The sequence below is a fragment of the Ranitomeya variabilis genome, chromosome 3 (assembly GCF_051348905.1).
Source record: "Ranitomeya variabilis isolate aRanVar5 chromosome 3, aRanVar5.hap1, whole genome shotgun sequence".
Lineage (NCBI taxonomy): Eukaryota > Metazoa > Chordata > Amphibia > Anura > Dendrobatidae > Ranitomeya > Ranitomeya variabilis.
In genome coordinates, this window is record NC_135234.1 from 415,963,765 (window position 1) to 415,988,592 (window position 24,828).

General features: G+C 43.1%; 1 protein-coding gene across 5 annotated transcripts in view; it reads left to right on the forward strand.

Moving 5' to 3' along the window:
* Window positions 1-24,828, forward strand: part of REPS2 (RALBP1 associated Eps domain containing 2) — a 303,614-nt gene that overhangs the window by 192,136 nt on the left and 86,650 nt on the right. For 4 of the 5 annotated variants that reach the window (XM_077296311.1, XM_077296312.1, XM_077296308.1 and 1 more), the window contains exon 6: window positions 15,428-15,569. In XM_077296311.1, coding sequence (XP_077152426.1) covers window positions 15,428-15,569 — 142 coding nt within the window. The remainder of the gene's footprint in view (window positions 1-15,427; window positions 15,570-24,828) is intronic. The other variant, XM_077296310.1, reaches the window with a different exon arrangement.

Here is a 24,828-nt window from a genome sequence, read left to right on the forward strand (position 1 = left end):
CCTTCTTGCTTAACCCCTTTCATTACCAGATGTATTTTTGTTTTTGTTTTTTTGCTCCCCTTCTTCCCAGAGTCATAAGTTTTTTTATTTTTCAGTTAATATGGCTATATGAGGGCTATATGAGGGCTTGTTTTTTGTGGGACAGGTTGTACTTTTGGACCACACCATTGGTATTACCATGGCATGTACTAGAAAACGGGAAAAATATTCCAAGTGCGGTGAAATTTTTTTTAAAAGTTCAGTTCCACAATTGTTTTTTTTTTTTTTACTATGTTTACTAGATGCTAAAACTGACCTGTCATGATTCTCCAGGTCATTACGAGTTCACAGACACCAAACATGTCTAGATTGTTTTTTTTATCTAAGTGGTGAAAACAAATTCCAAAGTTTGTTGAAAAAAAAATTGTGCCATTTTCCGATACTCGTAGCATCTCCATTTTTAGTGGTCTGGGGTTGGGTGAGGGCTTATTTTTTGCGTGCCAAGATGATTTTTTTAAAGATACCCTTTTGGTGCAGATGCAGTCTTTTGTTCGCCCGTTATTGCATTTTAACGCAGTGTTGCGGCCACCAAAAACACGTAATGACTTTTTTTCTCGTTACGCCGTTTAGCGATCAGGTTAATTATTTTTTTATATTGATAGATCGGGCGATTCTAAACGCGGCAATGCCAAATATATGTATGTTTGATTTTTTTCATTTTTTTATTTCGAATGAGGCTTTTTTTTTTACTTTTGGCATGCTTCCATAGTCTCCATGGGACTAGAAGCTGCCATAACCCGATCAACTCTGCTACATACAGGCGATTACCACGCGGTCACGTGACCTGGGTGCCAGTGGGCGGGATTTGCTGGAAGCACGTGTTAAATGCCACTGTCAGAGTTTTATAGCGGCATCTAATGGGTTAACAGCCGCGGGTGGATCGCGACTCCTCCCACGTTTGCTAGCAGCACATGTCAGCTGTTCAAAACAGCTGACATATGGCGGAAAAGATGTGGTCTCACCGCCGGAGCCCACATCAAAGGGAGGGTGTCTGACATCGGCGTATTATTACGCCTAATATCGGAAAGGGGTTAAAGGTCACCTGTCATGTCACATCCAAAACTGCTATTTACATGTATGCATAGGGTTAATCTTCAGGTAAATAGCATTACAATTCTGCCCAGCTGCGCTATTGAAGCAGCGGCTACAGTGAGAAAATAAAAGTTATATCCTCCCTGCAGCCATTTGCTTCGGTGCAGGGAGTGGTTACAGTTACTGCTCACTATACTGTGAATGCTACACTTACAGTCTGTACAGCCCATTTGACTAAAATCGAGTGGCTCCAGGGAGGGTATAGCTTCACAGTCTCCCTGTAGCCACTGCTCCAATAAGGCAAACTGGTAGGATTTTAACGCTATTTATCTGCATATTAACCCTATACAGTTGTGCTCAAAAGTTTACATACCCCGACTGAAATTTTTCTTTCTTGGCCTTTTTTCAGAGAATATGAATGATAACACCAAAACTTTTTCTCAACTCATGGTTAGTGGTTGGGTGAAGCCATTTATTGTCAAACTACTGTGTTTTCTCTTTTAAAATCATAATGACAATCCAAAACATCCAAATGACCCTGATCAAAAGTTTGCCCCCTCTAACATGAATGACGATTTGAAGTCTTTTGTGGTAGTTGTGGATGAGGTTCGTTATTTTCTCAGCTGTTAAAGCTCACTCTTCTTCCCAAAAAGCCTCCAGTTCCTGTAAATTCCTGGGCTGTCTAGCATGAACTGTGCTTGAGCTCTCCCCACAGTGGTCAATGATATTGATGTCAGGAGACTAAGATGGCCACTCCAGAACCTTCACTTTGTTCTGCTGTAGCCAATGTCAGGTCGACTTGACCTTGTGTTTTGGATCGTTGTCATGTTGGAATGACCAAGTACGTCCCATGTGCAGCTTCCGTGCTGATTAACCCCTCTGTGACCTTTGACGTACTATCCCGTCGAGGTGACCTGGGCCTATCTGACCCTTGACGGGATAGTACGTCATAGCCGATCGGCCGCGCTCACGGGGGGAGCGCGGCCGATCGCGGCCGGGTGTCAGCTGCATATCGCAGCTGACATCCGGCACTATGTGCCAGGAGCGGTCACGGACCGCCCCCGGCACATTAACCCCCGGCACACCGCGATCAAACATGATCGCGATGTGCCGGCGATGCAGGGAAGCATCGCTCAGGGAGAGGGCTCCCTGCGGGCTTCCCTGAGCCCCCCGCAGCAACGCGATGTGATCGCGTTGCTGCGAGGGTCTTACCTCCCTCCCTGCCTGCTCCAGACCCGGATCCAAGATGGCCGCGGATCCGGGTCCTGCAGGGAGGGAGGTGGCTTCACAGAAGCCTGCTCAGAGCAGGCACTGTGAAGCAGCCTGCACTTCAATCAGATCGGTGAGCTGTCAGAGTGCTATGCAAACTGGCAGATCACCGATCTGTATTGTCCCCCCCTGGGGCAAAGTAAAAAAGTTAAAAAAAAAAATTCCAAATGTGTAAAAAAAAATAAAAAAAAATATTCCAAAATAATGAAAAAAAAAAAAATATTATTCCCATAAATACATTTCTTTACCTAAATATAAAAAAAACAAAACAATAAAAGTACACATATTTAGTATCGCCGCGTCCGTAACGACCCGACCTATAAAACTGGCCCACTCGTTAACCCCTTCAGTAAACACCGTAAGAAAAAAAAAAAAAAAACGAGGCAAAAAACAACGCTTTATTATCATACCGCCGAACAAAAAGTGGAATAACACGCGATCAAAAAGACAGATATAAATAACCATGGTACCGCTGAAAGCGTCATCTTGTCCCGCAAATAACGAGCCACCATACAGCATCATCAGCAGAAAAATAAAAAAGTTATAGTCCTGAGAATAAAGCGATGCAAAAATAATTATTTTTTCCATAAAATAGTTTTTATCGTATAAAAGCGCCAAAACATAAAAAAAATAATATAAATGAGATATCGCTGTAATCGTACTGACCCGAAGAATAAAACTGCTTTATCAATTTTACCAAACGCGGAACGGTATAAACGCCTCCCCCAAAAGAAATTCATGAATAGCTGGTTTTTGGTCATTCTGCCTCACAAAAATCGGAATAAAAAGCGATCAAAAAATGTGACGTGCCCAAAAATGTTACCAATAAAAACGTCAACTCGTCCCGCAAAAAAAAGACCTCACATGACTCTGTGGACCAAAATATGGAAAATTTATAGCTCTCAAAATATGGTAACGCAAAAAATATTTTTTGCAATAAAAAGCGTCTTTCAGTGTGTGACGGCTGCCAATCATAAAAATCCGCTAAAAAACCCGCTATAAAAGTAAATCAAACCCCCCTTCATCACCCCCTTAGTTAGGGAAAAATAAAAAAAAAAGTATTTATTTCCATTTTCCCATTAGGGCTAGGGTTAGGGCTAGGGTTGGGGCTAGGGTTAAGGCTACAGTTAGGGTTGGGGCTAAAGTTAGGGTTAGGGTTGGGGCTAAAGTTACGGTTAGGGTTTAGATTACATTTACGGTTGGGAATAGGGTTGGGACTAGGGTTAGGGGTGTGTCAGGGTTAGGGGTGTGGTTAGGGTTACTGTTGGGATTAGGGTTAGGGGTGTGTTTGGATTAGGGTTTCAGTTATAATTGGGGGGTTTCCACTGTTTCGGCACATCAGGGGCTCTCCAAACGCGACATGGCGTCCGATCTCAATTCCAGCCAATTCTGCGTTGAAAAAGTAAAACAGTGCTCCTTCCCTTCCGAGCTCTCCCGTGTGCCCAAACAGGGGTTTACCCCAACATATGGGGTATCAGCGTACTCAGGACAAATAGAACAACCACCTTTGGGGTCCAATTTCTCCTGTTACCCCTAGGAAAATACAAAACTGGGGGCTAAAAAATAATTTTTGTGGGAAAAAAAAGGATTTTTTATTTTCACGGCTCTGCGTTATAAACTGTAGTGAAACACTTGGGGGTTCAAAGTTCTTACAACACATCTAGATAAGTTCCTTGGGGGGTCTACTTTCCAACATGGTGTCACTTGTGGGGGATTTCTACTGTTTAAGTACATTAGGGGCTCTGCAAACGCAATGTGACGCCTGCAGACCATTCCATCTAAGTCTGCATTCCAAATGGCGCTCCTTCACTTCCGAGCCCTTCCATGCGTCCAAACGGTGGTTTCCCCCCACATATGGGGTATCAGCGCACTCAGGACAAATTGGACAACAACTTTTGGGGTCCAATTTCTCTTGTTACCCTCGGAAAAATACAAAACTGGGGGCTGAAAAATAATTTTTGAGGGAAAAAATTTTTGTTTTATTTTTACGGCTCTGCATTATTAACTTCTGTGAAGCCCTTGGTGGGTCAAAGCGCTCATCACACATCTAGATAAGTTCCTTAGGGGGTCTACTTTCCAACATGGTGTCACTTGTGGGGAGTTTCTACTGTTTAGGTACATTAGGGGCTCTGCAAACGCAATGTGACGCCTGCAGACCATTCCATCTAAGTCTGCATTCCAAATGGCGCTCCTTCCTTTCCGAGCCCTCCCATGCGCCCAAACAGTGGTTCTCCCCACATATGGTATATCATCGCATTCAGGACAACTTGGACAACAGATTTTGGGGTCCAATTTCTCCTGCTACCCTAGGGAAAATACAAAACTGGGGGCTAAAAAAATAATTTTTGTGGGAAAAAATTTTTGTTTTATTTTTACGGCTCTGCATTATATACTTCTGTGAAGCCCTTGGTGGGTCAAAGCGCTCACCACACATCTAGATAAGTTCCTTAGGGGGTCTACTTTCCAACATGGTGTCACTTGTGGGGGATTTCTACTGTTTAAGTACATTAGGGGCTCTGCAAACGCAATGTGACGCCTGCAGACCATTCCATCTAAGTCTGCATTCCAAATGGCGCTCCTTCACTTCCGAGCCCTTCCATGCGTCCAAACGGTGGTTTCCCCCCACATATGGGGTATCAGCGCACTCAGGACAAATTGGACAACAACTTTTGGGGTCCAATTTCTCTTGTTACCCTCGGAAAAATACAAAACTGGGGGCTGAAAAATAATTTTTGTGGGAAAAAATTTTTGTTTTATTTTTACGGCTCTGCATTATTAACTTCTGTGAAGCCCTTGGTGGGTCAAAGCGCTCATCACACATCTAGATAAGTTCCTTAGGGGGTCTACTTTCCAACATGGTGTCACTTGTGGGGGGTTTCTACTGTTTAGGTACATTAGGGGCTCTGCAAACGCAATGTGACGCCTGCAGACCATTCCATCTAAGTCTGCATTCCAAATGGCGCTCCTTCCTTTCCGAGCCCTCCCATGCGCCCAAACAGTGGTTCTCCCCACATATGGTATATCATCGCATTCAGGACAACTTGGACAACAGATTTTGGGGTCCAATTTCTCCTGCTACCCTAGGGAAAATACAAAACTGGGGGCTAAAAAAATAATTTTTGTGGGAAAAAATTTTTGTTTTATTTTTACGGCTCTGCATTATTAACTTCTGTGAAGCCCTTGGTGGGTCAAAGCGCTCAAAACACATCTAGATAAGTTCCTTAGGGGGTCTACTTTCCAAAATGGTGTCACTTGTGGGGGGTTTCAATGTTTAGGCACATCAGTGGCTCTCCAAACACAACATGGCGTCCCATCTCAATTCCTGTCAATTTTGCATTGAAAAGTCAAACGGTGCTACTTCCCTTCCGAGCTCTCCCATGCGCCCAAACAGTGGTTTATCGCCACATATGGGGTATCAGCGTACTCAGGACAAATTGTGCAACAACTGTTGGGGTCCAATTTCTTCTCTTACCCTTGGGAAAATAAAAAATTGGGGGCGAAAAATAATTTTTGTGAAAAAATATGATTTTTTAATTTTTACGGTTCTGCATTATAAACTTCTGTGAAGTACTTGGTGGGTCAAAGTGCTCACCACACCTCTAGATAAGTTCCTTAGGGGGTCTACTTTCCAAAATGGTGTCACTTGTGGGGGGTTTCAATGTTTAGGCACATCAGGGGCTCCCCAAACGCAACATGGCGTCCCATCTCAATTCCAGTCAATTTTGCATTGAAAAGTCAAATGGCGCTCCTTCGCTTCCGAGCTCTGTCATGCGCCCAAACAGTGGTTTACCCCCACATATGGGGTATCGGCGTACTCAGGACAAATTGTACAACAAATTTTGGGGTCCATTTTCTCCTGTTACCCTTGGTAAAATAAAACAAATTGGAGCTGAAGTAAATTTTTTGTGAAAAAAAGTTAAATGTTCATTTTTATTTAAACATTCCAAAAATTCCTGTGAAGCACCAGAAGGGTTAATAAACTTCTTGAATATGGTTTTGAGCACCTTGAGGGGTGCAGTTTTTAGAATGGTGTCACACATGGGTATTTTCTATCATATAGACCCCTCAAAATGACTTCAAATGAGATGTGGTCCCTAAAAAAAAATGGTGTTGTAAAAATGAGAAATTGCTGGTCAATTTTAACCCTTATAACTCCCTAACAAAAAAAAATGTTGGTTCCAAAATTGTGCTGATGTAAAGTAGGCATGTGGGAAATGTTACTTATTAAGTATTTTGCATGACATATCTCTGTGATTTAAGGGCATAAAAATTCAAAGTTGGAAAATTGCAAAATTTTCAAAATTTTCGCCAAATTTCCATTTTTTCTGCAAATAAACGCAGGTAATATCAAAGAAATTTTACCACTATCATGAAGTACAATATGTCACGAGAAAACAATGTCAGAATCGCCAAGATCCGTTGAAGCGTTCCAGAGTTATAACCTCATAAAGGGACAGTGGTCAGAATTGTAAAAATTGGCCCGGTCATTAACGTGCAAACCACCCTTGGGGGTGAAGGGGTTAAATTTGCCTCCAGTATTTGCTGATAATGTGCTGCATTCATCTTTCCTTCAACTTTGACCAAGTTTCCTGTGCCTTTTATAGATCACACATCCCCAAAACATCAGCGATCCATCTCCGTGCTTTACAGTAAGAATGGTGTTCCTTTCATCATAGGCCTTGATGACCTCTCTCCAAATGTAATGTTTATGGTTGTGGCCAAAAAGTTCAATTGGTCTCCCAAATTACCTTGTTCCAGAAGTTTTGAGGCTTGTCTCTGTGGTGTTTTGCGTATTGTAGGCGAGATACTTTGTGGCATTTGCACAGTAATGGCTCTCTTCTGGCGACTCAACCATGCAGCCCATTTTTCTTTAAGTGCCTTCTCATTGTGCATCTTGAAACAGCCACACTGCTAGTTTTCAGAGAGTCCTGTATTTCAGCTGATGTTATTTGTGGCTTTTTCTATGCATCCCAAACAATTTTCCTGGCAGTTGTGGGCGACATTTTTGTTGATCTGCCTGACTGTGGTTTTGTTTTTACAGAGCCCCTGATTTTCCATTTGTTAATCGCAGTTTGAATTCTGCTGACTAGCATTATCAATTCCTTGGATATATTTTTGTATCCCTTTCCTGTTTTATACAGTTCAACCTATTTTTTTCCCGTAGATACATTGACAGTTCTTTTGCTTTCCCCATGACTCACTATCCAGAAACGTCAGTGGCTGGATGAAAGATGCAAGAGTCCGTCTGGATCCCAGAAACTCACTCAGCTTTTATGCACACACATAGATTACAACAAACAGGTCACAGGTGAGGATGTTACCTTTAGTAGCCATTCAAACCCATTTGTGTCAACTTCTGTGCATGCTATCAGGCCAAAATCACCAGGGTATGTGAACTTTTGATAAGGGTCATTTGGATGTTTTTTGTTGTCCTTATAATTTAAAAAGAGAAAACACAGTTGTTTGACAATAAATGGCTTCACCCAACCACTATCCATTAGTGAAGAAAAAGTTTTGGTGTTATCATTCATATTCTCTGAAAAAAGGCCAAGAAAGCCAAAATTCTGCCGGGGTATGTAAACGTTTGAGCACAACATTATCTGCAGATGAACAGGCAAAGGTGCTTACCTGTCTAGGCCTCAAATCAAATGCACTCTCATGGTGCAGTGGGCCCCAAGTAAAGATGGCGACTACACAGGTGTGGTAATACCAAATGAGACAGCCAGCCTACAATCAGGGACTGGCCGCTGGGCACACCAGTGCAAACAATAATCTGCAGCAATGATCACACAGAGTACGCACAGCAACCGGATCCTAGCCTATTAGTAACGCCATGTGGCGGGCTGACCAGTGCTAACTGTAATGCATCCCGTGTGAACAGAGGCCACAACTTACAAAGCCATCAGGGCCCAACTGCACCTCAAAAAGTAAAAGTAAAAAAAGTGCACAAGAACATATCGAAAAATGTAAGGTATTAGTTAATATTATGGCCACAATACATAAGCTGGCAACCCACGTCACGGGTCCTCACGCTTGCCAGTCCTAGTCTAACAGCAAAAACCACAACAGGAGGAAAAAAAGAGGAAAAAACCTCCACTATTCTAGAAAAAACACCACAGAAAAACAGGCAAAGGTGCTTACCTGTCTAGGCCTCAAATCAAATGCACTCTCATGGTGCAGTGGGCCCCAAGTAAAGATGGCGACTACACAGGTGTGGTAATACCAAATGAGACAGCCAGCCTACAATCAGGGACTGGCCGCTGGGCACACCAGTGCAAACAATAATCTGCAGCAATGTTCACACAGAGTACGCACAGCAACCGGATCCTAGCCTATTAGTAACGCCATGTGGCGGGCTGACCAGTGCTAACTGTAATGCATCCCGTGTGAACAGAGGCCACAACTTACAAAGCCATCAGGGCCCAACTGCACCTCAAAAAGTAAAAGTAAAAAAAGTGCACAAGAACATATCGAAAAATGTAAGGTATTAGTTAATATTATGGCCACAATACATAAGCTGGCAACCCACGTCACGGGTCCTCACGCTTGCCAGTCCTAGTCTAACAGCAAAAACCACAACAGGAGGAAAAAAAGAGGAAAAAACCTCCACTATTCTAGAAAAAACACCACAGAAAAACAGGCAAAGGTGCTTACCTGTCTAGGCCTCAAATCAAATGCACTTTCATGGTGCAGTGGGCCCCAAGTAAAGATGGCGACTACACAGGTGTGGTAATACCAAATGAGACAGCCAGCCTACAATCAGGGACTGGCCGCTGGGCACACCAGTGCAAACAATAATCTGCAGCAATGTTCACACAGAGTACGCACAGAAACCGGATCCTAGCCTATTAGTAACGCCATGTGGCGGGCTGACCAGTGCTAACTGTAATGCATCCCGTGTGAACAGAGGCCACAACTTACAAAGCCATCAGGGCCCAACTGCACCTCAAAAAGTCTAAAGTAAAAAAGTGCACAAGAACATATCGAAAAATGTAAGATATTAGTTAATATTATGGCCACAATACATAAGCTGGCAGCCCACGTCACGGGTCCTCACGCTTGCCAGTCCTAGTCTAACAGCAAAAACCACAACAGGAGGAAAAAAAGAGGAAAAAACCTCCACTATTCTAGAAAAAACACCACAGAAAAACAGGCAAAGGTGCTCACCTGTCTAGGCCTCAAATCAAATGCACTCTCATGGTGCAGTGGGCCCCAAGTAAAGATGGCGACTACACAGGTGTGGTAATACCAAATGAGACAGCCAGCCTACAATCAGGGACTGGCCGCTGGGCACACCAGTGCAAACAATAATCTGCAGCAATGTTCACACAGAGTACGCACAGCAACCGGATCCTAGCCTTAGCTTTGTAAGTTGTGGCCTCTGTTCACACGGGATGCATTACAGTTAGCACTGGTCAGCCCGCCACATGGCGTTACTAATAGGCTAGGATCCGGTTGCTGTGCGTACTCTGTGTGAACATTGCTGCAGATTATTGTTTGCACTGGTGTGCCCAGCGGCCAGTCCCTGATTGTAGGCTGGCTGTCTCATTTGGTATTACCACACCTGTGTAGTCGCCATCTTTACTTGGGGCCCACTGCACCATGAGAGTGCATTTGATTTGAGGCCTAGACAGGTAAGCACCTTTGCCTGTTTTTCTGTGGTGTTTTTTCTAGAATAGTGGAGGTTTTTTCCTCTTTTTTTCCTCCTGTTGTGGTTTTTGCTGTTAGACTAGGACTGGCAAGCGTGAGGACCCGTGACGTGGGTTGCCACCTTATGTATTGTGGCCATAATATTAACTAATACCTAACATTTTTCGATATGTTCTTGTGCACTTTTTTTACTTTTACTTTTTGAGGTGCAGTTGGGCCCTGATGGCTTTGTAAGTTGTGGCCTCTGTTCACACGGGATGCATTACAGTTAGCACTGGTCAGCCCGCCACATGGCGTTACTAATAGGCTAGGATCCGGTTGCTGTGCGTACTCTGTGTGAACATTGCTGCAGATTATTATTTGCACTGGTGTGCCCAGCGGCCAGTCCCTGATTGTAGGCTGGCTGTCTCATTTGGTATTACCACACCTGTGTAGTCGCCATCTTTACTTGGGGCCCACTGCACCATGAGAGTGCATTTGATTTGAGGCCTAGACAGGTAAGCACCTTTGCCTGTTTTTCTGTGGTGTTTTTTCTAGAATAGTGGAGGTTTTTTCCTCTTTTTTTCCTCCTGTTGTGGTTTTTGCTGTTAGACTAGGACTGGCAAGCGTGAGGACCCGTGACGTGGGTTGCCAGCTTATGTATTGTGGCCATAATATTAACTAATACCTTACATTTTTCGATATGTTCTTGTGCACTTTTTTTACTTTTACTTTTTGAGGTGCAGTTGGGCCCTGATGGCTTTGTAAGTTGTGGCCTCTGTTCACACGGGATGCATTACAGTTAGCACTGGTCAGCCCGCCACATGGCGTTACTAATAGGCTAGGATCCGGTTGCTGTGCGTACTCTGTGTGAACATTGCTGCAGATTATTATTTGCACTGGTGTGCCCAGCGGCCAGTCCCTGATTGTAGGCTGGCTGTCTCATTTGGTATTACCACACCTGTGTAGTCGCCATCTTTACTTGGGGCCCACTGCACCATGAGAGTGCATTTGATTTGAGGCCTAGACAGGTAAGCACCTTTGCCTGTTTTTCTGTGGTGTTTTTTCTAGAATAGTGGAGGTTTTTTCCTCTTTTTTTCCTCCTGTTGTGGTTTTTGCTGTTAGACTAGGACTGGCAAGCGTGAGGACCCGTGACGTGGGTTGCCAGCTTATGTATTGTGGCCATAATATTAACTAATACCTTACATTTTTCGATATGTTCTTGTGCACTTTTTTTACTTTTACTTTTTGAGGTGCAGTTGGGCCCTGATGGCTTTGTAAGTTGTGGCCTCTGTTCACACGGGATGCATTACAGTTAGCACTGGTCAGCCCGCCACATGGCGTTACTAATAGGCTAGGATCCGGTTGCTGTGCGTACTCTGTGTGAACATTGCTGCAGATTATTGTTTGCACTGGTGTGCCCAGCGGCCAGTCCCTGATTGTAGGCTGGCTGTCTCATTTGGTATTACCACACCTGTGTAGTCGCCATCTTTACTTGGGGCCCACTGCACCATGAGAGTGCATTTGATTTGAGGCCTAGACAGGTAAGCACCTTTGCCTGTTTTTCTGTGGTGTTTTTTCTAGAATAGTGGAGGTTTTTTCCTCTTTTTTTCCTCCTGTTGTGGTTTTTGCTGTTAGACTAGGACTGGCAAGCGTGAGGACCCGTGACGTGGGTTGCCAGCTTATGTATTGTGGCCATAATATTAACTAATACCTTACATTTTTCGATATGTTCTTGTGCACTTTTTTTACTTTTACTTTTTGAGGTGCAGTTGGGCCCTGATGGCTTTGTAAGTTGTGGCCTCTGTTCACACGGGATGCATTACAGTTAGCACTGGTCAGCCCGCCACATGGCGTTACTAATAGGCTAGGATCCGGTTGCTGTGCGTACTCTGTGTGAACATTGCTGCAGATTATTGTTTGCACTGGTGTGCCCAGCGGCCAGTCCCTGATTGTAGGCTGGCTGTCTCATTTGGTATTACCACACCTGTGTAGTCGCCATCTTTACTTGGGGCCCACTGCACCATGAGAGTGCATTTGATTTGAGGCCTAGACAGGTAAGCACCTTTGCCTGTTTTTCTGTGGTGTTTTTTCTAGAATAGTGGAGGTTTTTTCCTCTTTTTTTCCTCCTGTTGTGATTATCTGCAGATGAATAGCTTTCTGAACATGACAGATTCCTTTTAGTATGTATAGCCCTGCGAAAAAGCTTGATCGCTATGTATTCCATGTTTGCATTCAGCATGTTCTGTAAGCTATGCTTGATTGGATGTAGCAAATTCTGTAATTAAAGACTTTTTAATAATAATAATAATAATAATAATAATCTTTATTTATATAGCACCAACATATTCCGCAGCACTTTACAGTTTAACAGTTTCAAACACAGCAGTCATAAGTAACAACGTTAACAATACAATAATAAAAGCAAAATAAGACGACTCTGCTCGTGAGAGCTTACAAATCTACAATGAGGTGGGGGAGATACAAGGTAGAGGTGTGTATTTACAATGATGGTCCCGCCATCTTCAGGGGATGGGGGATAGATGGAAGTAGTGAATGGGCTACACACAAACACTTAAACATAAAATGACTTTGATTAGGGAACGTGATAGGCCACTCTGAACAAATGTGTTTTGAGGGAGCGCCTAAAACTATGCAAATTGTGGATGGTCCTAATATCTTGTGGTAGAGCATGCCAGAGGATTGGCACAGCACAGGAGAAGTCTTATAGTCGGGAGTGACAGGTACGGATTAGTACAGAGGTTAGTCAAAAGTCGTTTGCAGAGCGCAGTGGTTGGTTAGGCCAATAGACAGAAATGAGGGAGATGTAAGGAGGTGCCGCACTGTGGAGAGCTTTGTGGGTGAGAACAAGTACTTTGAATTGGATTCTATAATGAATGGGCAGCCAGTGTAACAACTGGTGAAGAGCGGACACGTCTGAATACCGATTAGCTATATGGACAACCCTGGCTGCTGCATTAAGGATGGACTGGAGAGGAGAAGGTCGAGTAACGGGGAGGCCAATTAATAGAGCATTGCATTGGAGCGGTCAGAAAGGTAGGAAGAGAACCAGCAGAGGGCAGTGTCCTTAATGTCTAATGACTGGAGCCTAGAGAGCAGGAGACGGTGGTCAACAGTGTCGAAAGCTGCAGGTCGAGAAGAATGAGCAGAGAATAGTCACTGTTATATTTTGCTGTCGGAAGGTCATTGGTCACTTTGATGAGTGCAGTTTCTGTCGAAAGTAGGGGGCGGAAACCGGACAGTGAAGAGTCTAGGTGGGAGTGAGTGGAAAGGTAACGGGTAAAGCAGGAGTAGACCATGTGCTCCAAGAGTTTAGAGATGAAGGGGAGATTGGAGACTGGTCTGTAGTTATTTGCGCAGGATGGGTCGAGAGCAGGTTTCTTTAATAATGGAGTAATGATAGAGTGTTTGAAGGAGGATAGGAAAATACCTGAGGAGAGGGAGAGATTAAAGATTGTAGTTAGGTGGGTTGTGATGACTGGGGAGAGAGACTGGAGGAGATGAAAGGGAATGGGGTCAGTAGTGCATATAGTCGGACGAGAAGAAGAGAATGCCTAGAGACTTCTTCTTCTGTGATGGGATCAAATGTGAAGAATGAGCCAGTGGAAATTCATGGAGAGATGGGAGTCACAGCACTTGGTGGCTGGGAGCAGATTTCCTGACGGATGTTATCTATTTTCTCTATGAAGTGGAAGGCCAGGTCATCAGCACAAATGTCTGTGATAGGGGCTTGTGCTTTTGGCCTGAGGAGGGAGTGAAAGGTGTCAAAAAGTTTCTTGGTGTTGTTGATTAGTGAGGAGAGCAGGTTGATGTAGTAGGTCAGTGTCATGTCGGACGCTGTTCAGACCAGGTCGTTCGACAGACAGCGGTAATTCCGCTTTTGACCACCATGTGCTCATTGGCGTCGGCTAGATTTTATCTAGCTGTTCCGGGGTTAATTTACCTGATCCTCGGATTGGAAGCTGGGCCATGCCCATTGCCTTTAAATAGTTCTCCTGATCATTGGGCGTCGCCGATTATAGCTTCTGTCTTGTGCGTTATTATCTCGGTCTGGAGTGGAGAGCTGGTTGTTGGAGATTCGTTGCTGATGGTGTATTTTCCTTTGTCTTATTTACTCCTTCCTATATTTGTATTTATTTTGCCCTGCACTTTTATAGTGTATTCCTGAGTGACTGCGGCGTGGTGTATATTTTCCTTTATCCTTGTCTGTGCTAACAGTGGGTATTGGTGTATTACCTCTTCACTGGGTGGTGGGCGGAGGTTTTAGCCTAGGGTTGAAACAGGAGATACGGTGAGGTTCCAGGCCTGGACATGCACACCATCAGTGTAAACTCCAGGTAGAGGGTCAGTCAGGATTTCCCTAGTCTGAGGGAAATTGCAGGGGCCCGGGTTATTAGCTCTCGCTCACCTAGTCTCCCCGTGACAGTCAGTTTGGCGAGGTGAAGGGTATAGTTTAGGTTTTTAGCATAAATTTGAAGTTGATGAAGTCTTCTGGTGTGTGAGTTTTCCTCCATAAGCGTTCAGCACTCCTAGAGCATCGCTGGAGAAATCGAGTTAGCGATGTGGTCCAGGGCTGTTTTACTCTGTGTTTGGAGGTTCTGAGGGTGAGGGGGGCTAGTTGATCCAGGGTGCTGCTGAGAGTGTCATTGTAGTGATATACAGCCTGATCAGGACAGGAAAAAGAGGAGATTGGGGACAGTGATGAGTGTAGGGAATCTGAAAGTGTATGAGAGTTAATGGCTTGTAGAATTCTGAATGTATGGTAGGTATGAGTGTGCTGGGGTGGGCGCGGATTTGTGAGAGTGAAGGAGAGAATGTTTTGGTCAGAGAGGGAAATGCGGTGAGTTTTTTAGGTAGGAGATTGAACAGAGCTGAACAAAGTCAAGGTCAAGGGTGTTACCGCCCTTGTGTGTCTCAGAGATTGAGAGCTGTGAGAGACCGAGAGAAGTGGTTAGTTATAGAAGATGGGATGCAGATGTGGAAGTGGGGCTGTTAATGGGGATGTTGATGTCTCCCAGGATAAAGGTTGAGAGTTCTGATGATATAAAGTGCGCAACTAGGCTGAGAAATGGTCCAGGAAGTGGGTGGGTGAGCCTGGGGGCCGGTATATGACCGCTACACTGAGGGAGAGGGGATGAAAGAACCTGATGGTGTGGACCTCAAAAGAAGGGAATGAGAGTGATGGAACTGGGGGGATGACTTGGAAAGTGCATTGTGGGGACAGGAGTATGCCGACTCCACCACCAGGTCTGTTTGTGGGTCTCGGGGAATGGAAGAATTGTAAGGGCTTTATAAGGGCTAATGTAGCTAAATCTTAGGTATATGATTTATATAATTTTACATTTGTGATTTAGCTGATTTTTGTGGTTCCCTGGTGATTTTATTTGTACAGGTTTCATGCTGCAGTATCTCTAAAAAAATATATATCTGTTCACAGCAGTCGCTTTCACTTGAAAGAGAATCACAGGACTGTTCAGAGAGTTACTCCGAGGACCCCTGGAGGATAACACAAGAACAGCGAGACTACTACACTAATCAGTTCAAATCTCTTCAATCTGATCTGAATTCTTTCATTTCCGGTAAGTCAGATGGATATTTTGCAAAATTTATTTTGCTGACAACATGGGTTGAATGTTTAGATATTCAGCATCTATTAAGTTTAGAATGTTCCTTTAGTTAGTCGATGAGAAACACTCTTATCCGTTTCCTCCACCGTAAGCAACCGAATACTTTTTAAAGGTCTTAAAGTGTTAATATAATGTACTGTAGATGGCTGACCAGAAACAGTTTTCTTTTTGGGTTTAGATTTAGTCTGCTTAGAAGGTAATTTAAATAATGATTTTAAATACCGTTTATATTGGGTTATTTCAATTGGATTCCACTTGGAACCTGCCTGGAAAAATGCTAAAAAACCACCAAAAATAATGCCTAAATTTTGCTGCTTTTGGCATCTTCACACCAGTTTCTCCCAGCTCTGCCCTAATGGATGGAGCTGGGGAGGGATGGGGGTGTGACTACACAGCCTGTCTAATTTGTGACGATCTGTAGCCTTTCCTATGTAACAAATCTCACTCCAGTAGCTGACTTCATTCGTCACTCCGCAGAACATTTTGACACTGCTCAGAAGTCCAATGACAAATTAGTTTTACACCACTCCATCCGACACTTTGTATTGTGTTTGGTGATGTAGGCTTGCATCCAGCTGCTCGTCCATGGAAATCCATGTCATGACAACCGGCTCACAGTTTTTCTACTAATATTAGTGACAGAGGCTGTTTTGAGCTCATCAGAGTATTGGAGAACTTTAGGAATTGTGCTCCTCAGCACTTAGCTGACCTGGTCTTCTTCTTCTAAGTTGCTGTGGTTCCTAAATGCTTCCACTTTTTAATAACACCACTCACAGTTGAGTGTGAAATATTAAGATGGGAAGAAATGTCATGAACTGACTTGCTGTAAGGGTAAATTGTAAGGGTGTATAAAAAATCATTCCGAGTTTCATCTAGAAAAGCGGGTTGATTTTTTTTTTCTCACATGTCATCCAAGTGTAGGCTGCATGCAATCCTTTTTTTTTTTTTTTTACAGCAGCAGCTATTAATCATTTTCAAGACCAATTACAGAATTGCAATGAACCCTGTAAAAATTAGATGCTATCCTGTGTCTCTCTGTGGCATCCAATTTTTTTCCATATACCCGTAGACTTGAATAGGTGAGTCTCAATCTATTCACGGAAGAAAGAAGTGCAGGCTGCAATTTGTTAACACACAGATTCGGTCAGTGAAAAAAATCGCTCCTCTGCAATTCCCCATTGAATAACATTCTTCCTAGTGCTGTTTGTTTTTTTCAAAAATATAGTCGTGTGAACGAGCCCTATTGGTAGCATTATTTTACCTTTGCCTGGATAGTGTATCTCACTATTGAAATCAATATATTTTATGATGTATACAATTTCTTTATGTCCATGGTCACATATACCATGTTCCAAATTATTATGCAAATGACATTTTTCTCGAATTTTCCTAAATGGTCGGTGCAAGTGACAGTCTAATAAAAGTCATCACCCATTAGAGTATACATCAAATTTTATTGAAGAAACCTCCCAATGATAACAGTATAATCTCCAAAATGAATAAAAACTCAAAATGCACTGTTCCAAATTATTAGGCACAGTAGAATTTCTAAACATTTGATATGTTTTAAAGAACTGAAAATGCTCATTTGTGGAATTTGCAACATTAGGAGGTCACATTCACTGAACAAAAAAGCTATTTAACTCCAAAACATCCTAACAGGCCAAGTTACATGTTAACATAGGAACCCTTCTTTGATATCACCTTCACAATTCTTGCATCCATTGAACGTGAGCTTTTGGAGAGTTTCTACTTGTATTTCTTTGCATGAAGTCAGAATAGTCTCCCAGAGCTGCTGTTTTGATGTGAACTGCCTCTCACCCTCATAGAACATTTGCTTGATGAAACTCCAAAGGTTCTCTATAGGGTTGAGGTCATGGGAAGATGGTGGCCACACCATGAGTTTATCTCCTTTTATGCCTATAGCAGCCAATGACTCAGAGGTATTTTTTGCAGCATGAGATGGTGCATTGTCATGCATGAGGATGATTTTGTTCCTGAAGGCACGTTTCTGCTTTTTATACCATGGAAGAAAGTTGTCAGTCAGAAACTCTATATACTTTGCAGAGGTCATTTTCACACCCTCAGGAACCTTAACCCCTTCCTGACCTGTGACGCCACGTAGGCATCATGAAAGTCGGTGCCAATCCGACCTGTGACGCCTATGTGGCGTCATGGCAGGATCGCGTTCCTGCAGATCGGGTGAGAGGGACAGGGGGAGTGGTACTTCAGGCCAGGGCTACGACCACTCTGGCTGTTGAAAGTGAAACAGCCAATCAGGACAATTTGTAATATTTCACCAGTGAAACTTTGTGAAATACTACAATCCTGCCATGGCCGATGCTGCAATATCATCGGCCATGGCTGGAGACCACGATCTGCCCCCTCCACCGACTGACAGCGGTGATTTGCCGCCGCTGTCAGTCTTTCCTCCCCTCTGTTCTGTGCTCCGTTGCCCTCCTCTCCCCTCTGCCTGCCCCCGGCCTCCCCTCCGCCCCCCCGCTGTCTGATCCCACCCCCCATTCTTACCGAGTCCCGGTGTCCCTCCCGGTGTCCGTCCGTCTTCAGCGATCATCTTCCAAAATGGCGGGCGCATGCGCAGTGCGCCCGCCAAATCTGCTGGCAGGCAGATTTGTTCCAGGTACATTTTGATCGCTGTGATAGGTTCTATCACAGTGATCAAAATAAAAAAAATAGTAAATAAAGCCCCCCCTTATCACCCCCATAGGTAGGGAAAATAATGAAATAAAGAAAATATATTTATTTTTATTTTTCCACTAGGGTTAGGGTTAGAACTAGGGTTAGGGTTAGGGCTAGGGTTGCAATTAGGGTTAGGCTTAGAATTAGGGTTAGGGTTGCAATTAGGGTTAGGGTTAGAATTTGGGATAGGGTTGCAATTAGGGTTAGGGTTGCAATTAGGGTTAGGGTTAGAATTAGGGTTAGGGTTAGAATTAGGCTATGTGCACACGGTGTGGATTGGCCGCTGCAGATTTGTGGCAGTTTTCCATCACGTTTACAGTACCATGTAAACCTATGGAAAACCAAATCCGCTGTGCCCATGGTGCGGAAAATACCGTGCGGAAACGCTGCATTGTATTTTCCGCAGCATGTCAATTCTTTGTGTGGAATCCGCAGCGTTTTACACCTGTTCCTCAATAGGAATCCGCAGGTGAAATCCACACAAAAAATACTGGAAATCCGCGGTAAATCCGCAAGTCAAAACGCAGTGCGTTTTACCAGCGGATTTTTCAAAAACGGTGCGGAAAAATCCTCACACGAATCCGCAACGTGGGTACATAGCCTTAGGGTTAGGGCTGGAACTAGAGTTAGGGTTAGAATTAGGGTTGGAATTAGGGTTAAGATTAGGGTTAGGGGTGTGTTGAGGTTAGGACTAGGCTTGTGGTTAGGGTAATGGTTGGGATTAGGGTTGGTTGTGTGTTGGGATTAGGGTTGTGGTTAGGGTTGTGATTAGGGTTAGGGGTGTGTTGGGGTTAGGGTTGTGGTTAGGGTTATGGTTAGGGTTGTGGTTAGGGGTGTGTTGGGGTTAGGGTTGTGATTACGGTTATGGTTAGAGTTGGAATTAGGGTTAGGGGTGTGTTGGGGTTAGTGTTGGAGTTAGAATTGAAGGGTTTCCACTGTTTAGGCACATCAGGGGGTCTCCAATCACGACATGGTGCCACCATTGATTCCAGCCAATCTTTCATTTAAAAAGTAAAATGGAGCCCCGACGTGCTCCCAAACAGTGATTTATCCAAACATATGGGGCATAAGCATACTCAGGAAAAATTGTACAACAATTTTGGGGGTCCAATTTCTCCTGTTACCCTTAGAAAAATAAAAAAAATGGGGGCTAAAAAATTATTTTTGTGGGAAAAAAATGATTTTTTATTTTCACGGCTCTGCGTTAAAAAATTCTGTGAAGGGGGTTTAAAGTGCTCACCACACATCTAGATAAGTTCCTTGGGGGGTCTAGTTTCCAAAATGGGGTCACTTGTGGGGGGTTTCTACTGTTTAAGTACATCAGGGACTCTGCAAACACAACGTGATGCCTGCAGACCATTCCATCAAAGTCAGCATTTCAAAACGTCACTACTTCTTTTCTGAGCCCCGACGTGTGCCCAAACAGTGGTTTACCCCCACTTATGGGGTATCAGCATACTCAGGACAAGCTGGACAACACCTATTGGGGTTCAGTTTCTCCTGTTACCCTTGTAAAAAAAAAAAATTGCGGGCTAAAAATCATTTTTGAGGAAAAAAAAGGTTTTTTTATTTTTACGGCTCTGCATTATAAACTTCTGTGAAGCACTTGGGGGTTTAAAGTGCTCACCACACATCTAGGTAAGTTCCTTGGGGGGTCTAGTTTCCAAAATGGGGTCACTTGTGGGGGGTTTCTACTGTTTAGGCACATCAGGGGCTCTGCAAACGTAACATGATGCCCTCAGACCATTCCATCAAAGTCTGCATTCCAAAATATCACTACTTCCCTTCCAAGCGCAGCCATGCGCCCAAACAGTGGTTTACCCCACATATGGGGTATCAGCGTACTCAGGACAAACTGGACAACAACTTTTGTGGTCCAATTTCTCCTGTTACCCTTGTGAAAATAAAAAATTGTGGGCTAAAAAATAATTTTTGAGGAATGAAAAATGATTTTTTATTTTCATGGCTCTGCGTTATAAACTTCTGTGAAGCACTTGGGGGTTCAAAGTGCTCACCACACATCTAGATGAGTTCCTTGGGGGGTCTAGTTTCCAAAATGGGGTCACGTGTGGGGGAGCTCCAATCTTTAGACACAGGGGCTCCCCAAACGCGACATGGTGTCCGCTAAAGATTGGAGCCAATTTTTCATTCAAAAAGTCAAATGGCACTCCTTCCCTTCCGAGCCCTGTCATGCACCCAAACAGTGATTCCCCCCATATATGGGGTATCGACGTACTCAGGACAAATTGTACAACAACTTTCGGGGTCCAGTTTCTCGTTTTACCCTTGGGAAAATGAAAACATTGTTGATAAAACTTCATTTTTGTGACTAAAAAGTTAAATGTTCATTTTTTCCTTCCATGTTGCTTCTGCTGCTGTGAAACACCTGAAGGGTTAATAACTTCTTGAATGTGGTTTTGAGCTCCTTGAGGGGTGCAGTTTTTAGAATAGTGTCACTTTTGAGTATTTTCAGCTATATAGACCCCACAAACTAACTTCAAATGTGAGGTAGCCCCTAAAAAAATGGTTTTGTAAATTTTGTTGTAAAAATTAGAAATCGCTGGTCAAATTTTAACCCTTATAACTTCCTAGCAAAAAAAAAATGTTGTTTCCAAAATTATGCTGATGTAAAGTAGACATGTGGGAAATTTTATTTATTAACTATTTTGTGTCACATAACTCTCTGGTTTCACAGAATAAAAATTCAAAATTTGAAAATTGCAAAATTTTCAAAATTTTCGCCAAATTTCCGTTTTTTTCACAAATAAACGCAAAAATTACCGACCTAAATTTACCACTAACATGAAGCTCAATATGTCCTGAAAAAACATTCTCATAATTATTAGGATCCGTTGAAGCGTTCTTGAGTTATTACCTCATAAAGGGACACTGGTCAGAATTGCAAAAATGGCCAGGTGATTAAGGTCAAAATAGGTTGGGTCATGAAGGGGTTAAAGGGCCCTACTAGCTGTTTCCCCATGATTCCAGCCCAAAGCATGACTCCTCCCCCTCCTTGCTGACGTCTCAGCCTTGTTGGGACATGGTGGCCATCCACCAACCATCCACTACTCTATCCATCTGGACCATCCAGGTTTGCTCGACACTGATCAGTAAACTGTTTGGAAATTAGTTTTCATGTACAGTGGTGTTCAAAAGTCCTGCATAGGCGTGAAGAAAACTATATGTTTCATACTTCTGCAGCTCTACAGTGAAACTGGTGGAACATATATGTTTTTGTAATCCCATATTGTTTGCCATACTCATTTTTGAATGTCCCAAGTGTATTAATTTTATGGCATGCGCATTTTTGATAATTTTTTTTACAGCATAACCATACCTACACCAGTACAGTGTGTAGAATGATGAACAGGTTTCTAAGTACATTAACTTCCAATGCAAGTTCACACAGACTTAAATTTTACTTTTTAAGATTTATTATTTTTTATTTAATTCAGAGTCCTGAAAAGGGCCTTTTGAGTGCATCTTAAGCTTCTAATACTTTATTGGCCAGCCTTTGCTCTTGAGCACCAGCTTGCATCTCTGTGGCATTGAGTGAACAAGCTTCTGCAGATGTTCACGAGTGATGATGTGGTTCCAGGCCTGTATCAGAGCCTCAATCAACTCACTCTTGGTCCTTGGCTGTTTTCTAGATATCTCTAATGATACCTTGTGCCACAAATTTTCAATTGGATTGAGGTCTGGGGACTGAGCTGGCCAGTCAATAGTAGCCACCTTGTTCTTCCAACACCATTGGCTGCCATACAGCCCCAGACCATTACTTTCATTACATGTTTCACAGAGAAGCTCAAACACTCTGGCTTGTACTCTTCATGTGGGAACCTTCTCACATAAGACTTGCCATCATTTCCTAAAATGCAAAAAGTGCTTTCATCACTAATTAGCACTTTTTCCCACTCCTCCTTCCTCCATTTTAAATATTTCAATGCCCACAGTTTTCGCCTTTGTCTTTGTATGGCTGTCATGAATGGCTTCTTTCGGGCCTTGCACCCTTTCAATCCTGCTTCCAAACATCTCTTCCTAACAGTTGATTTTGCTACCTCAATATTGCACTTTTCTTGCCATTCTCGCAGAAGCTGAGGAGAGGTGAGCTTTCGATTGGCAAGGGATGTTCTTATCAGTACTCTATCCTCCCTTTCAGTTGACTTTCTGGGCCAACCAGATCTGGGCCTGTCCTGGGTAATTCCAAGCTGCTTATGTTTCTGCAAAATTCTTACGACTATACTCTGATTACAGCCGACCTTCCTTGCGATCTGGGGGCCAGTATAACCCTCTTCATGTAGCACCACAACTCGCACACGATCCTCCGCTGACAAAAATCTGAAGGCTCCCATCATAAAACTCTACTGTATGATTCACTAGATAGACCAACAGATAAAACAAACAAACAAAGCAGCAGATGTGATGCAATGTAATGCAATGTGATTGGCTGCCATATCCAGGTTATGATTGGTCACAAGAACCTCATCTGTGATTGGCTAATTTTGGATCTGAAGCTGTACAATATATAGTTGTGCTTTCAATTCCCATATTGTTGCAATAATTTGAGGCAAAACTGCTTCAAAAGCTAAAAATATTACAGGGAGAGAATGCAAAATTGTATTCTGAACAAAACCATATACAATATGTCATATTAGCATCGAAGATATTCGACAGAAAACGTTTAAAACTTGAAAAATCAATTTATCCTATGCCTATGCAGGACTTTTGAACACCACTGTATGTCTGGGCCCACTGCAACCGTTTCTGCTTGTGAACGCTGTTTATGGGTGGCCGAATAGTAGGTTTATGCACCACAGCAGGCCTTTGAAGGATCCTACACCTTGAGGTTCGAGGGACTCCAGAGGCACCAGCAGCTTCAAATAACTGTTTGCTGCTTTGTAATGGTATTTTGGCAGCTGCTCTCTTAATCCAATGAATTTGTCTGGCAGAAACCTTCCTCATTATGCCTTTATCTGCGTGAACTCTATCTGTGCTCTGTTTCAGTCACAAATCTCACAGTATGATGATCATTCTTAATTTTCGTGAAATATCTAATGTATTCATACCTTGTCCAAGGCATTGCACTATTTAATGCTTTTCAGCAGCAGAGAGATCCTTTTTAGTTCCCATATCAATTGAAACCTGTGGCCTTTTTAATAATGTGGAACATCATTTTTAAGTAGTTTTACTTTAATTAAAATCACCTGGAAAACTAATTATCACGTGTTTAAGATTGATTGCAGTGATGCATTGAGCCCTGAGACACAATACCATCCACAAGTTTATTTGAAAAACAAAACAATTAAATCTTTATGACACCTAAATCCAATTTTCATAATAATTTTGAACACGGTGTAGTAGTGGTTGGATACTGTATAATACTACTCTAAAATGTAATCTTTCCTATCGGCCCAAGTGCTGATTTAGCTCCATTTACATGGCTGCTGGTAGGCTGCTCAAATGTGATTTCTTGGTGGCGGAATTAGAAAGTTGTGCAGGGCAATGGAAGCGATCGATTGGGAGAACTCTGTCTGACAAATTTGCATAGGCATTGCTGTGGCTTTTTCTTTGCTGGCACTACCCTGCTTCCAGTCCACAAATAATTAGTGTAGGAACAGTTTACAGTTAAGAAACACATAGGCCCGATTCATTAAGACCAGCATTGTCCATGCTGATCTTCATGTGGGAATGTGCTGTAATCGTTCGCTCCTGATTCATGAAGAGGCATAAGTAGTGTGCGCATTGCTGCTAATCTTACTCCAGTCAGGGGCTAGAGTAAGATTTGTGGTGTAAAGAACGCACCGCTCATCATGAATTTGACAAGCAGCAATCATTACACTTCCATTCTGCCAACCTCCACCTGCTTTGTCAGAGCTAGACAAAAATGGTGTGAGAACTCCAAAAGTCACAAAATTTTAGCTCAGCTTCACGTTGCTCCAAAACTTTACGACTTTTCAATGCTTTTTACAACCAAAATATGGCTTAAAAAATTTGATGATTTGGGCCTCAAGTGTATTATACTATAATACACTGCTCAAAAAAATAAAGGGAACGCTTAAACAACAGAATCTATCTCCAAGTAAATCAAAGTTCTGTGAAATCAAACTGTCCACTTAGGAAGCAATACTGATTGACAATTAATTTTACATGCTGTTGTGCAAATGGAATAGACAACAGATGGAAATTATTGGCAATTATCAAGACACCCTCAATAAAGGAGTGGTTCTGCAGGTGGGGACCACAGACAACATCTCAGTACCAATGCTTTCTGGCTGATGTTTTGGTCACTTTTGAATGTTGGCTGTGCTTTCACACTCGTGGCAGCATGAGACGGACTCTACAACCCACACAAGTGGCTCAGGTAGTGCAGCTCATCCAGGATGGCACATCAATGCGAGCTGTGGCAAGAAGGTTTGCTGTGTCTGTCAGTGTAGTGTCCAGAGGCTGGAGGCACTACCAGGAGACAGGCCAGTACACCAATAGATGTGGAGAGGGCCGTAGGAGGGCAACA